The 16,430-nt window shown below is 35.9% G+C and overlaps 1 protein-coding gene across 2 annotated transcripts; it reads left to right on the plus strand.

Moving 5' to 3' along the window:
- The first annotated feature begins 9,254 nt into the window (after window positions 1-9,254).
- Window positions 9,255-14,336, plus strand: LOC122298602. 2 transcript variants are annotated; one of them, XM_043108423.1, is made up of 5 exons: window positions 9,270-9,408; window positions 10,591-10,867; window positions 11,218-11,946; window positions 13,706-13,938; window positions 14,030-14,336. In XM_043108423.1, exons 2-5 carry the CDS (start codon window positions 10,856-10,858, stop codon window positions 14,136-14,138), a joined length of 1,083 nt encoding a protein of 360 aa, XP_042964357.1. In that variant the 5' UTR covers window positions 9,270-9,408; window positions 10,591-10,855; the 3' UTR covers window positions 14,139-14,336. The 2 variants fall into 2 exon arrangements, with proteins under 2 accessions (XP_042964356.1, XP_042964357.1); XM_043108422.1 differs by lacking the exon at window positions 10,591-10,867 and having other exon boundaries at window positions 9,255-9,408.
- Window positions 14,337-16,430: the final 2,094 nt, after the last annotated feature.

Here is a 16,430-nt window from a genome sequence, read left to right on the forward strand (position 1 = left end):
TGAGGATGCTACTCTATTTAGAAGTATTGTTGGAGGCCTACAATACTTGTCCCTCACCAGACCCGATATCTCTTACGCTGTTAATAAGGTGTGTCAATTCATGCACACACCAAAAGTACCACATTGGGTTGCTGTGAAACGCATACTGCGTTACTTAAAAGCAACAATAAATCAGGGTCTATTCTTCTCTTCTCAATCATCTTTCAAATTACAAGCTTACTCCGATGCGGACTGGGCTGGATGCCCTGATGATAGAAAATCTACGGGTGGCTTTTGCACTTTCTTGGGAAAACATCTCATCTCATGGAGCTCAAAGAAGCAAAACACAGTTGCAAGGTCAAGTACTGAAGCTGAGTACAAATCTGTAGCTTCAGCAGCTGCTGAACTCATCTGGCTACAAACACTTATTTCTGAACTTGGTCTCCCACTCAGTCAAGCTCCAACACTGTGGTGTGACAATATTGGGGCCACTTACTTGGCTGCCAATCCTGTCTATCACTCACAGACAAAACACATGGATATTGACTTCCATTTTGTTCGAGATCGCATTGCTGCCAAAACACTCAACATCTCCTTCATCAGCTCCAAAGATCAACTTGCGGACATACTTACCAAACCCTTGGTAACAGACAGATTCTGTAAGCTCAAGACGAGTCTCAATGTTGCTGACACGCCCTTGGACTCGAGGGGGCGTATTAATATAGAAGATATTGATGCACCAAATGCAACAACTGCAGAGGCACCGTAGCATTGTATAGAATTGTATATTCTGTTTTTTGTCTCAAGTTTCATAACTGTTTTTTATTCCTTTCTGATTCTAGAACATTGTATAGAATTGTATATAAATACCCCTGTTATCACAATGAATAGATAATGAGAATTCATAGCATATCTCATTCTAATAGTCATGGGATGTTGGGAATCGACCCATCAAGGTTGGCAGATACTCTAGGTTAGATATAAGGCCTGAACTTTGCCCACAGTTTTGCTTAAATATATCGTTCAAATTTCCAAACTGATTGGTCATTTAACTCACTCAATTAATTCATCATGTATGGAATAATGCTGTTGGAAATGGTTTGCCTAAGCAGGACACAATCAGGGTTATTTTGACAACCATTACTATCTCCATGCTCATGCCTTTCTTCAACGATTCTGCCCTTGAGTGAGTTAACAAAATAAATACACATTTTGCTTATTTAAATTGAGTCTTGTTTCATCAGATTTTTGGCCGAGATTGTTTAAATTGAGTCTTGTTTCATCATTTTTTGGTCGAGATTGTATAAATTGAGTCCCCAGGACGTAGTTGTAGCTAAAATTCTCATGCTTCTTCAAGCATATTGCACATGCACCATAGATCCATCCATCCATGGCTGCTTGAATATTAAGCAACTCATGGTACGGCTGCGCCCATTTTGTACCTGGCGCATGCAAGATGGTGAATTGATGGGAATAAAAAGTTTTGGAAAAAATAGTTGGCTAAGGTACATGATTTAAGGATTTTTGCTTTTTCCTTAATGTGATCCAAAACAAAAACTAGAGAAACTTGTAGTACTGTAATGCAATTACGACATTACAGCCGAGTAAATATATATATTAGCATACAATAGAAACCCCCATATCAATTAGTAATTGCATGCTGCAGCGAGCTATCGGAAAGAACAACATGAAAATAGGGTTTTTCTTGGTCATCCAAATGCTAGGATCATTTTCTTATTTGGCCGAGATTCTTCCTCAAACCGCTTATTATAGGATGAGATGAATGGCACTCTATGGCTTCTGACTTTTTTGCCACTTTCTGTCCAAGTCTTGAATCGCCACTACAGTAAGATTTGTATGTACAAATGTTAGTAAGTTATTAGTCTCACCGTTAACAACAAATAAATCTCATTAAATACAAGAATTAATACACTTTCAACAGCATGCCATAATTAGTTAGTTTACCTTGTGCCTCTATGATTAATACTAAATCCACTGCATTTATATTTTCTTAAACTATCTCAATTTCTGATGGGACTGTTGTCAATTTCTGAACCCTTGTGGATATCTCATGTTATTTTCAGGTGATATAGCCAACCACCTTTATGGGCTGACAGTTGTGGGAGCGGCGTTATCTTGGTGTTCACCACCTTTCTTTGTAAAAGTCATATTGTGAAAATTGGATGGGACTGTTGGTGAAAAGTCCTGAACTAATATGAGATGTTTTACTGGTAGTTGTTGGTTTTAGTGAGAGTAGAGTCATCTAGAAATAACTTATACTAGTGATATTTATCTTTTGAGTAATTAGTAGCTCAGTTTGTAATTGATATGACTCGTATAATGCACCACCCAATGTAACAAGATATTATATGATTGTTGGTCAATTCATTTGATGCATATGAGTAAATTTTGAATTGAATAGAAATGGTTAGCGAAATTTTTGTTTAAGTATGGAAAATTAAATGATCATGTCTATCAGGTGCTATTGGATGAATGGAGAAAGTATAAATGAGACCTAGTAACCCATTAAGAATATTGGGTTACTAGGTTATATAAAATTCGATTTTCAGGTTTCTCCAGCGATTTTTTAATCGCCGTCAATAATTTTAAAAAACCATTTAATACGATAGATTCCCATTTCAGAAAATCCTATTGCAGCGATTTTTAGTCGCTGGCAAACCATTTAAAACTCGCTGCCATATGCTATTGAAACAGAAAACTATATAGCAGCGATTAACAAACCGCTGCCATATCATATAGCAGCGAATTTTTTATCGCTGCCATATAATTTGAAAAGTAGAAATGGATTTAGCAGCGATTAAGACAGCGCTGTCATATCATATAGCAGCGATTTTGGGATCGCTGGGATATAGTTTTGAACCAGGCAACGTATATAGCAGCGATTAAAGAACCGCTGCTATATAATTTGGCAGCGATTTTTCTATCGCTGCCATATGATTTTGGAAATGGAAACGCATATGGCAGCGATTACGTCAGCGCTGCAAAATCATATGGCAGCCATTTTATAATCGCTGCCATATATTGTTGAAACAGTAAAACTATATAGCAGCGATTAAAAAACTGCTGCCTTACTCTTTGGCAACGATTTTTCTATCGCTGCCATATAATTTTGTAAATGGTTACGTATTTGGCAGTGATTACAAAAGCGCTGCAAACTCAGTTTCCAGCGATGTATGTATCGCTGCCATATGTTTTGTAACCATGGACAGTATATGGCAGCGACTATGGAAGCGCTGCTAATTAATTTTGCAGCGATTTATGAATCGCTGAATAGAATTTGACGGTATTGAAAGTATATGACAGCGATACAAAAATCGCTGCTAAATATTCATTTTTTCACGGCGATTTTCTTTATTCGCCGTGCGATATGTAAAGTGGAAGAATAATACCGACGAATGGGCGGCGATTAGGTAATCGCTGGAATATAACTATAGCGGGGATTTATGTCTATTTTCCGGCGATTTTACAACGCCGGGAAAAGGCCAATCTGTTGTAGTGCTAAATACTCTACCTATTAATTTCATATGAAATTATGTTAAGCATGTTAGATGGGTCAGTTGAACCCATTCGCATGAAACGAGTCGTGCCATGTTGATTCAATTCTAATTGTTTATTAAATGAGTTATGTAATTTGTGTCTTATTACTCGTTATTTATATGGATCATGTTTAGAGTTTTAAGACTTAACTAATTTAATTAAATAAGTCAGTTCAGATTACTTCTTATAATCGATTATTTATTATTTGGCATGATACAAATGCGGCCCACGAACACGAATTAACACTCCTACTCTAGCTCATTACCGACATTGCCATTGGATCGTGGGTTGGCACTTAGCAAACCCACGATAGCCAATCTAACCACAGGCTGGCGGCAACAATGTGGCAAGAAAGACACAAAGTAACTTGAGAGAGAGAGAGAGAGAGAGAGAGAGAGAGAGAGAGAGAGAGAGAGAGAGAGAGAGAGAGAGAGAGAGAGAGAGAGGCGGATATTTGGCAATGGGCATGAGTCTTACCAAGTAGAGGATGCTTGGGAAATGAAATAGAAATGAGAATTTTGAAAATAGTAAAAAGATAATTTATAAATAGTAATGAAATAGTTTTAATTAATTATTTATTGAGTTTTAGACAAGAAGAGAAAAAAAGTTAAATAAAAAATATTATAAGTTCAACTATTGTTAGAGTATAAATTTTTAACATTATTTTTATTTTGAAATTTGAAAAAGTTGAATTTTTTTTTGTTTGAAATTTTGAAAAAGTTTTAATGATTAATTTGAAAGTTTTTATATTTGAATGATAGTTAGAAAAGACATAAGATGAAATGAGATGAGATAATATAAGAGTGGATGGAAATTGTTTCCAAATATCTCCTTAATCAACAGCTCTGCCCATTTGTTTGAAAAAAATATAGAAAAATAAAAGAACCATCCGCTTGCTTGGTGTTAACGAACAGATTTCCCACCCAAATCTATGAGACACAGGCAGGCGAGGCATTTGTACCCTAAATTACCAAAAGATTCAAAAAACAGGAATTAAATTTGAAATTGACTTGTTAAATTAAGTAATTTATGAAAGAGTTTTGTTACATACACTCACTTTTACATATTGTTTATACACTCTACTGATATGATTGGCCAAAACAGTTATTTTATATTAAAAAAAAAGTGATACAGCCTATCGCATCAGTAAAATATATAAAGAATATAAAAAAAATAACTGCCCATGGAATTTTTTTCACGAAATAAGTTTCAATGGGATATTTCAAAGTTAATACAAAATATAAAAACACATATATACCATTAAGTAATTCAAGCATTTTAAATCATTTACAAACGAATTTAGAATATGAACTTATTGATTACCTATAATAAGAATGCAATTAATCTATCCCTTAAATATCATCTCTTTTTGCCTTATTCTTATTTAAGAAGAAAATAAATATCCTTTAATTACATGCTCATAGTTCTTTGTGTATATATAACCACATATTTAAAAAAAAAAATACTCATTTATCTCCTAATTTTTTTCTAACCAAAGGTCCAAATAAAGTAAAAAATTCGTTTGGTTACATAGTTCAGATGAGATGTTTTAAATAGTAATAAATAAAATATTATTATAATATAATTTTTTTATATTAATTTTGTATTGGGATTTGAAAAAATTGAATTGTTTATTATATTTTGTATGGAAATTTGAAAAAGTTGTAATTATTAAATGAGATGAGATGAAATTGTTTGGTTTTTGGTAACCAATCTAGAGTATTTTGTCTTAAATTTTTTTTACTTTTCTTACCAAATATAACGATGAAAGAATTAATAAATGCTCAGTTCTTTTTATATTTTAAGTACAAAAAGAAAAAAGAAAAAAAAAAAAAAAGAAAAGAAGAAGCTCATCTTTGATTCTTGAAGTACAATTGGAAAAAAAAAACACACAACTTCGAATCACTCAAATTGGTTTGAATCAATCAATTGAATTTGTTGGAGTTCGTCGATTGAATCATTTTTGTGATTGAAAAATAAATGCACTATAATTGTTTTATTTATGACAATTCGTAACCTGACCTTAAACTATCAAAAAGTTGCATTTACACATTGTTCAAAGAAAAAATGTTCAAGCCATTTACACATTGACAGATGAATTATATGCAAAATGTACTTTTGAATTTGGTTATCAATGACAAGGTCAAAAGGCAACACGATCATAAAAGGACTTCTTTGATGATGATCTTAATCATACAAATTTTGCAGAGAAAAATAATGGTTTTTTTCTTTGTTTGGCTATAAAAGGCCAAACGGAAAGTGTTTCACAGGTGATATATGCAAAGTATAAACGTTTGGAAAGAAAGTCTGCCAGAAGTGTAAAGTGGGCAAAGTAGCTAATACCTGACTTTGGGGCTTTGGGTACCTGTTTTATGGTCATTTATTACACTGTCTATTTATATTTAGTCCTGCCTTAATTCAGTTTCCTATTCCATCTTAGTTAATGGAGAGCCACAAAGGAGATTCAAGCCTTCGAGGGGTCTTAGACAAGGAGATCCAGTGTCTCCTTACATTTTCATCATGTGTGCAGAAGCTCTCTCCTCAATGTTGAAAAGAGCTGAACAAGCTGGACAGATCACCCCTGCACCTGTTGGAAGAGGCCCCATAACAGTTAATCATCTTTTTTTCGCAGATGATAGCATCCTCTTCTATCAAGCAACACCCAAGGAACTAGTATGTGTCCTCAAAGTCCTTGAAGTCTATGGAAAGGCCTCGGGTCAAGTCCTAAACAAAGAAAAATCTTCAATCCTTTTCAGCAAGAACACACAGACAGCATGCAGAACTCAGATACTGCAGCAAGCAGGTGTTAAAGCAACAAGCAACTTAGAAAAGTACCTGGGACTTCCAGCTGTAGTGGGAAGGCAGAAAGTGGCAACCTTTCACACACTCATTGACAGAACTTGGGCAAGAATGGTTAACTGGAAAAATAAATTTCTGTCAAATGCAGGGAAAGAAGTCCTCTTAAAATCAGTTTTACAAGCCATTCCCTCTTATGCAATGGGGATATTCCTACTGCCAACCTCGATAACAAACAGGCTGAATCAACTTATAAGAAAATTCTGGTGGGGTTACAATGAGGATACCTCAAAGATTCAGTGGGTAAGGTGGAACCAACTCAGCTACAGCAAAGAGGCTGGTGGTCTTGGATTTAGAGATTTCAGAAGCTTCAACCTGGCTCTACTTGCTAAGCAAGGATGGAGGATTTTACAAAACCCATCCTCCTTAGTTGCCATGGTCTTAAAGCAAAAATATTTCCCAAAAACTGGTCTCTTAGATGCAACACTGGGGGCAAGGCCTTCTTTTGCGTGGAGGGGAGTGTGTGCAGGTCTGAAAATTCTAAGAGAGGGACTTGTGTGGAGAGTGGGTAATGGGCACAATATCAACATTTGGAAGGACTGGTGGTTAACATCCTTTCCATCAAAAAGACTTGGCTCTAGTCGACCAGTGGGCTGTGAGTGTGAAAAAGTAAGTGATCTTATAGACAGTGATCTAAAAATATGGAAGTATCCTCTCATTCAGGAGCTGTTCACTGTAAAAGAGTATGAAGCTGTAAAAGCAATCCCCATTAGTGCTGGGGGTAGGGAAGACAGGATGATCTAGCACTTCTCCACCAATGGCCAGTATTCAGTGAAGAGTGGGTACCATGTTCACAAGCAGATGGAGGCTGATCTCCAGGGGGAGTCATCAAAAAAAGCTCAGGCCAAGCATGTGTGGAAGAGCATATGGAAGTTAAAGACCTCCCCAAGTGTCAAACAGTTCGTGTGGAGAGCATGTAGTGAGGCTCTGCCAACTCTAGCTAACCTAAAGAGAAGGAAGGTTGTAGAGGACAGCAACTGCCTTATCTGCTCCCAAGCCATTGAAACATCTGGTCATGCCTTGTGGAGCTGTGTTGCGGCCCAGGATGTGTGGAAACAAAGCTGTAAAAAGATTCAGAAGATGTCCTGCCATAGTGACCTCTTTTTAGATATCTGGTCCTTGCTAGTGAAGAACTTAGATGCTACTGAGCTTGAAGATACTGCAGTTGTATTGAAAAGGATTTGGTCTAGAAGAAACGAGCTGTATCATGGGAAAGGATTCACCCATCCCACTAGGCTGTATCAACAGGCCATAGAAGAAGTATCCATCTTCAGAGAATCCCTTCTAACAGACAAAGGAACAAGGAAACAGGTTGGATCAGCAGAACTTAGGTGGGTCAAACCAATGCAGAATTCCTATAAGCTCAATTGGGACGCAGCAATTAGAGCAAATGAGGGAAGAGTTGGGATAGGTGTGATAGTCAGGGACTACCAAGGACAAGTAGTTGGCACTGTTAGAGCTCAAAGACCTTTAAGAGGGACTCCTTTCGATGGTGAGGCTTATGGTTTGTTGGTTGCAGCTGAATTTTGCAGAGACCTGGGGCTGCAACAGGTCTGTTTAGAGGGTGATGCAAAGCGTGTGGTGGATGGTTTACTGAGCAAGGCAGTGGACTGGAGCTTAGGGGGGTGTCTGATTGAAGATGCTAAAAGAGTATTGGATTCAAGTGTCAACTGGACAGCCTCCCATGTCTGTAGAGAGGCAAATATGGCAGCACACCAGCTTGCAAAGGTGGCTGCAGTGATGGTAGAAGATGTCTATGAGGTTGAGAGATGCCCGAGCTATGTTTTTCATGTTGTACACAAGGAGATGATGTAGCCGAGTGGATCTATGTCACTTTAGACCTTTGTGAATTGTACCCCTTTATTTCATGGTTAATGAGATCAGTATTTCAAAAAAAAAAATAGTAATAAATAAAATATTATTATAATATAATTTTTTTATATTAATTTTGTATTGGGATTTGAAAAAATTGAATTGTTTATTATATTTTATATGGAAATTTGAAAAAGTTGTAATTATTAAATGAGATGAGATGAAATTGTTTGGTTTTTGGTAACCAATCTAGAGTATTTTGTCTTAAATTTTTTTTACTTTTCTTATCAAATATAACGATGAAAGAATTAATAAATGCTCAGTTCTTTTTATATTTTATGTACAAAAAGAAAAAAAAAAAAAAAAAAAAAAAGAAGAAGCTCATCTTTGATTCTTGAAGTACAATTGGAAAAAAAAAACACACAACTTCGAATCACTCAAATTGGTTTGAATCAATCAATTGAATTTGTTGGAGTTCGTCGATTGAATCATTTTTGTGATTGAAAAACAAATGCACTATAATTGTTTTATTTATGACAATTCGTAACCTGACCTTAAACTATCAAAAAGTTGCATTTACACATTGTTCAAAGAAAAAATGTTCAAGCCATTTACACATTGACAGATGAATTATATGCAAAATGTACTTTTGAATTTTGTTATCAATGACAAGGTCAAAAGGCAACACGATCATAAAAGGACTTCTTTGATGATGATCTTAATCATACAAATTTTGCAGAGAAAAATAATGGTTTTTTTCTTTGTTTGGCTATAAAAGGCCAAACGGAAAGTGTTTCACAGGTGATATACGCAAAGTATAAACGTTTGGAAAGAAAGTCTGCCAGAAGTGTAAAGTGGGCGAAGTAGCTAATACCTGACTTTGGGGCTTTGGGTACCTGTTTTATGGTCATTTATTACACTGTCTATTTATATTTATTGCCGCTTTTTGAGCAAACCGTTGCTTCTTGCATTCATGCATTCCACCCCTATATCTTCTAGTATGAACGTGCTGCATGACTCTCTCTCTCTCTCTCTCTCTCTCTCCCCCCCCCCCCCCCCCCCCCCCCCCAAGTTCTCCCTCTGAAAGTCACTATTTAATAAAAGGGTTGGCCTTAATTCCCTTTTATATAATCTGAGAGTATTGCAGCAATGCATTCCGCACACAAGTTTGAGTCGTTTCCGAACCAAGTCAGAGCCTCAAAGGTAAGATATAGGTTATTTAGTTTTGCAAAGTTTTTGAGGCATTATTTTATTCATTTGCTTCTTTATGTATTTCTTATGTTCTTAATATTTGGGTTTCCTTTTCTTTTGCTTTCTGCGTTTATCTGTGTATATTAGCTTTTTAGTTTTGCAAAGCTTTCTGTTTTTTTTTTTGTTTTCATATGGTCTGTTTGATTGCTGATAAAAGGTGGAATGGAAAAGAGAGAATTTGTAAACCCAGGAAAGCAAAAACCGTTAACATCTCTTCCTATTAAAATAACTGGAGTTCACATGGAGGAGTTTTACCTTTTCAGGTGAAAACTTCATAGAACTATAAATACATTACTTTACTTTCCGTTCCCTTTTTTCGGTTTGTTTGTCAGCAAAAAGTAAATGTTCACAGAACTACTAGGTGGATGCCCATTAATAACTACTACTGTGGATGAAACTTTTAGTTTTTTCTTGAAATTTGTAGTAATCATGATACAGGTGAGCACACTATATTTCGGTCAGCAATATTGGGGTCAAACTCCAAGGGAGTTGCTTTTTGGTTGCATTGAACCATCTCCATGACTGAAAGGGTTGTGTATGTGGTGTCCCTCAATTTTCTTGGCCAAACATCATTGTTGCTTTGCTTTTTCTTTGACTTTAGTGCTAGGTAGTATGTTGTTAGTGCATTATTATTTAATTATGAGCTAGGCTATTGTTGATTGAGTGGAAGTAAGGGGTTCAGCCCCTTTGGATCGCATTGTGTGTTTTTTGCACCTGGCATGTTGAACCAAACCTGCTTGCTGAAATTATGAGGTTGGAAGAAATCAAATAATTAGAATTGAAAGCAAAAAATCTGTAACAGCTTAATTAAGAAAGAAGAAAATGTTATTATGTGAAGTTTTCATATTAGAATATCTGTTTTATGTAGTCACCATGAAGTATTTCTTCAATTTGGTGAACAATACCGTGTTGGATTTATGCAGCAAATTTGATAGAGTTGAAAAAAAGGTTTTATAATTACTTTTTATTTCATTCCCCAAAGATTTAATTTTGCTACACTATTACGACCGGCTTAGGAGCCTTATTTCTTGTCAATTAAGCGTACCTGTAATTCGTGAACCGTGGGTTTGTTTGGTTTCCAATTCTCGGAAAATTTCATAACGATGGACTGTTTTCTATTTTGTTGAAATGCAGCAAATATTTATTTGCAATTGAAGGAGCTAGCCCTTCATATCAAGACACAGTGAAATGTGATTGGATAAACTGGACCAGTGATCACTGTTAGTGATCTTCAGCTAGCTCCCTTCAAATATCTTTTGGCTTACTCACAGTGGAACTTAGCAAGTACCTGATCTTTCTTTTAAGTGACATTGAAATGATCTCGTGACTTGACATTCATATTTGATACATGCACCTCCAAGAGAACAATGATGCATTGTTCCTCACGTAGTCTTCATACATGGGGCCGAAGGTACCACGTCACTCATTTTGTAACAATGAATGCACTTTAATAATATGGAATTTCAATTTTTCTGTAAGGTTGTATTGTATGGTCAAAGCTTATATTTACAGCACTTTCTATATGAGGACATTGCATTTGTAGATTCCCACCTCCTTTATTATTGCTCCTTTGGGCCCTTTAGGCCTCGTCTGGATGTTTATAAACTAGCCCTTATCCTCTACAAGTTGTTTCTCACTCCTATCTTTGTTAATGCCCATATGCCATTCCATTCATTCATGACTTGAAAAAACAAGTGGATAAAAATCCTACAGTAACTTTTTCCATTCATTTTTATAATTGGGAACATATGTACCTGCCAGGTGATAAATACATACGATGTTGTTCAACTGCTTCCTATAAGCTCCTTCAAATTCAATGACAATACTGAGGAGATGAGAGGAAAGATGGAAAAAAAGACCAGCTTGAAATCTGAAAGTTCAATTATCGCTGGGGTAAGAAGGGAAGGCTATGAGGTGGATTCAGATTTACTTCCAGGTGATAGTCAAAATGAAGATCCAATCAGAAACCCTCCAGAAGTAAGTAGTTTAATAGCTTGGGAGGATTCAGATGATAAAAGGGACCATCTAGCACAATATTTTAACTGTCCTAAAGATTTGAAAGGGAGTGACGAAGGAGAAAACCTTTACACTAGAGAGAATATAATGGATTATGAATTACCAGAGCTGGATGTTTTCTTTCATGAGAGCAGTTTTCAGTTTGTTAAGGACATTTGCATTGACAGTGGAGTGTCTTCTCAGGGCAAGTGTTTGCTAGAAACTTATGAGTTGGACCATACTACTCTCTCTTGCATACTCAATTCTGATGTGGATACCAGCAGTGAATTAACAGAAGAAACTCTGGATACAGCTTCATTTGGGACAAATGGGTCGAGACATAGCACCGAACAGGACTGCAATAAGGATGTAATCAAGCAATATGGTTGTGAAGGCTTGACGATGAAAGGTGAAATAGATATTGATGCAGGACAGGAGATTTCTGTTCAGCCCCATAAGAAGATAATCTCTAAAACTCTGCTTCTAGATAGAGAGGTAAACTATTTCCTACTCCCTCTGCTCATTTATTCCCTCCTAAAACTGTTTACCTTTTTGCATGTAGCATAAATTATCTTTCTAAAAAGAAAAAAAAAAAAAAAAATCTTCAAAGAACAATTTATTCATGCACCTGAAGTTGATACCCTCATTATGAGCTATGGTTATCTTGGCTATCTTCTTTTTTGGCTGTGTGATTCGTATGAGGTTGAAAATTGTTCAAAATCCAAGTTCATATTGGTAAAGACAACAGCTTGGTTGCTTCGAAAAGATGGAATCATTTGATTCATTCAAAGATTTTCTATTCTGTTCTGATGTAATCGGAAGAGTCAAGGAGATTGAGCACTAAGTGGCATGCCACTGAGGATAATTGCCCTCTATTTATTACATCTTCGCAGAAGTTATCAATATAATAGAGGGTAAAACTAGAAGTGACATCAAGTGGCAAGTCATACCTATGCGTTAATGAAACTTTTGTGATTATTCCATTTCTCCCTACCGTTTTTCTCAAATTCGTACGTTAGTTAAAAATTTGTATCTGTCTGGCAATGCTGGAATTCAGCTTTGCAATTGTCGATTTGTTCACCCCTAAGAAAAACCAGTGCTTGCATTTCCTGTTCTACAATCTTAATTCATGATCTGGCCTGGCCTTCGTAGACTTGATAAGCAGATTCCAATCCTTGAAACTTGTCCTTTACCAAAGAAGGTACAGGATCCTATTTCGTATTACAAAGAATTTTAAGTATTTGTTTCATGAATAAAGAACTTTTATAACTGGATATATATTACTTACTAGAATCACCTTTAAAAACCACGTTCAACTTTGTTTCAACATGAAATAGCAAAGATATTGAAAATTTCTGTGTAACTGAAGATATGATTGTTGACAAAATTGTTTACGGGTGAGGAGAAGGAGATGGTTATAGAGAACTCAACAAAGTTAAGTTATTTTTTGTAGGTTTTGGTTTTGCTTTGGTTTCCTTTCGGTCTTGGACAGTCCTTCCCTAGTTGAGAAGGGCACAATCGCCAACTGACCAAGGCCATCTAATTTGGTAAGAGCTTGCATAGATAAACCTGCCGATGCAGCGTAATTGTAGTTGTTGATTTTGGCTTTTTAGTTGAGTTCTCTTTTGTTCTCTGTTTTACCTTTATGCCCACCACCACCTGACCCAAATGATCTGGTGAAATGGCATACTCCAGTTGTTCCACTTTTACCAGGAACAAAGTTTGTCATCCTTGAAAAACATTTCAATATTCTTATATATGTGTTTATATTTTTTACTTTGGGCCAGCTGGAATTGTGGAGCTTGTGTACACAAGCACATGCTATGTGTCTTTATCTCAATGTAGTTTTCTGTGGTGCTGATACAGTAGGAATTGTACTTCAAATCACCTCTGTTTTTATGATGCCAACTACATTCCTAGGATGACTTAGCTTGCAAAAGCATAGTAATAAGAGAGACTATGTAAGTACCATATATAATAATAACTTTTTTTAAAAAAAAAAGTCGAAAGTAGCATATATAATAAGGGTTAGACTCTTACTTGTTATGTGCCTATTAGGATGTTTGTGATGAATTAACCATAGTTAAGCCTCAAATGATATTTGCATCGCTAATCAGTGACCAAATGAAGAGGTTGGCAATCCTTAAAGTTGAGTCCCCTGCATGAATATTATGAAAGAGTGGAGATTCTAAACAGATCTTTGGAGTTCTTTTTACAAAATGTATTAGATTTTAAAGTTTTTGAGGACCTGCAGGCTCCATTCAAGGAAGCAGTATCGGAAAACTTGATGGCATCTTCGACGACTGAAGCGATTGACAACAGCCACCCAATCAAGACAATCTTCGACAGTGAGGTGGAGGATGGGAGCCTCAGTAATCATTTCAATTCATCTACACCCACAATAAACAACAGCGATGATTCCCTGCTATGTGTATCTAAGCGGTCAACTAGCAGCACAGCCAGTTCCCGTTCATTTGCTTTTCCCATGTAAAATTCTAACTTTTTACATACTCATTGTTCTATTCTATCTCTCCATAATTGAGATTGGTTGCTCACAATTTCGCTTGCATATGAACAGATTGCCTGCTGAGTGGAATGGCAGCCCAGTAAGAATGGTAAGAGCTGACAGGGTTCAATTAAGAAAGCACAGACGTTGGAGACTTTGCTTTCCCTGCCTTAGGTTCTGAATGCACTCAATTCCCTTTGTGGCTTTTGTTTCATTATGCTCTTTTTTTTCCTTTTTTGCTAAGGCATTGGAGTGTATAGTGCGCTTGTCACAAAGAGTATTCATGATTGTTGTTCCTTAGAATTTTGCGTAAATGGTCAGATATAGTACATTATCATAACAAAATATTATTATTATTATAATTGGTATATTTTTGAAATTTTGTGGACTCATTTCTAGTGTATCTTGCTGGACCTCTTTGTGGACCAATTTGAAACATTTGCAGCCTTAGAGTTCTGCAAGTTATGTTCACACCATTTTCCATAAATATGATAAATTTGGCCCTAGAGCAAATAAGCATATCTTCATAAGATATTCAGATAGCGCAAAGGGCTATGTAATATTTGATGAACATTCTAGTGAAGGGATGACAACAATAGAGTCACGTAATGTCACATTTATCGAGAAAGATTTTTCTAATATCGGTAAAGCAAAAAATGATCTTGAACTTTTTGAGATGCAAAAAACTTGAAAGAGTTACACTATCCTTTGGCAAGAATAGAGAATTATGATATTCTTAAACCATAAAAGATAGTATGAGTGCCTTGGCTCATAGTAGGAGTGTACCATTAGAAAGTGACTCACAACAGTCTCAATTTCGTACAAGCGAACGTGAAACCATACCTCGTCGTCGTTTTGAGATTGAACATGAATCTTTCTTGTGTGCTCCATGCGACTTTGTTGAACCTTTTTCTTATGATGAAACGCTAAGTTCACTTGTTTTAAATAAATGGTTGGCTACTATGAGAGATGAAATGAGTTCTATGGCAAAAAAATCAAGTTTGGGGGTTTATTGATCTTCTACCTAGGCAAAAATCTATTGGAAACAAATGAGTTTTAAAAATTAAGCACCAGACACATAGATCAATTGAAAAGTATAAGGTCTGACTCATGACAAAGAGCTATACCCAAAGAGAGGGTATAGATTATGAATAAACATTCTCTCATGTGGTAAGATTTGCTTCTATTCGCATCATTCTAGCTATAGTTGCATATCTAGATTTGAAAAATTTTCAAATGGATGTCAAAACTACATTTCTCAATGGAGAACTAGACGAGAAGATTTATATGGATCAACCTGATGGTTTGAGGTTAAGGGACAAGAGCCAAAGTATAGCAGCTGAAAGGTTCCATTTATGGCCTTAATTAATCTTCCAGACAATGGTACTTCAAGTTTCATGAGGCTATTAGTTCAATTAGCTTTGAGATGCAAGAAGAAGACCATTGTGTGTATGTCAAATTAACAATGAAGAGTTTTTTTTAATTTTTATCTTTGTATGTGAATGACATATTGTTAGCTGGAAATGATATAGAGATAGTTGTCACCAAAAAAAAAAAAAGTGGTTGTCCTCTACTTTTGAGATGACGAACATGGGTGAAGCAAATTATGTGTTGGGGATTAAAATTTCGAGGGATCAATCAAAAAAGCTTCTTAGTTTGTCTCAAGAGACTTACATTAAAAAAAGTCTAAAACAATTTCGTATGTACAACTTCCAAGCCCATAGACATTCCAATTGAGAATGACTATACTTTGAGCCTAGAATATTGCCCTAAGAATGATGAGAAAAAAGAAAGAAATTAGCAGAGTTCCTTATGCAAGTGAAATTAGAAGTTTGTTGTACGCTATGTTGTATATACAACCTAGCATTTGCTTTGCAGTTGAATTAGTCAATCGTTATCAGAGTAACGCAGGACCTATTTATTGGCAAGCAGTTAAAAGAATTTTCTGATACTTTCGTGGGACAGCAAACCTCGTTCTTTGCTATCAGGGTGGAGACATAAGACTAAAGGGTTATAGCGATGTTGATTGGACAAGTGACAAAGATGAGCAAAAATCCATAGTGGGTTACGCTTTTATACTTAGTGGGGGAGCAATTTCTTGGTGTAGCAAGTGCATTTCTTTGTTCATGATGGAATCAAAAGTACGTTGCTTGTTCAACAACTATACAATAGGCTATTTAATTGAGGAGATTTTTTCAGCGCCTAAAGGTTATAGCTCTTACAAATGAAACCATTAAGATATACAGTGATTGTATGGCAGCTCTGGCATATGCCAAGGATCCCAAATATGACGACAAAACCAACTACATAGATATTCGTTCTCGCTACATTTGATATGTTGTTGCGCAATGTCAAGTCATCCTACAACATATCTCTATTAGCAAGATGGTAGTTGATCCTATTACTAATGCTACTACTAGAATGTTTTCCAAACTTCTATAAGGAGTTTGAGTTTGGGACTTCATTGGATTTG

This window comes from Carya illinoinensis, chromosome 16, assembly GCF_018687715.1.
Source record: "Carya illinoinensis cultivar Pawnee chromosome 16, C.illinoinensisPawnee_v1, whole genome shotgun sequence".
NCBI classification, from domain to species: Eukaryota; Viridiplantae; Streptophyta; class Magnoliopsida; order Fagales; family Juglandaceae; genus Carya; species Carya illinoinensis.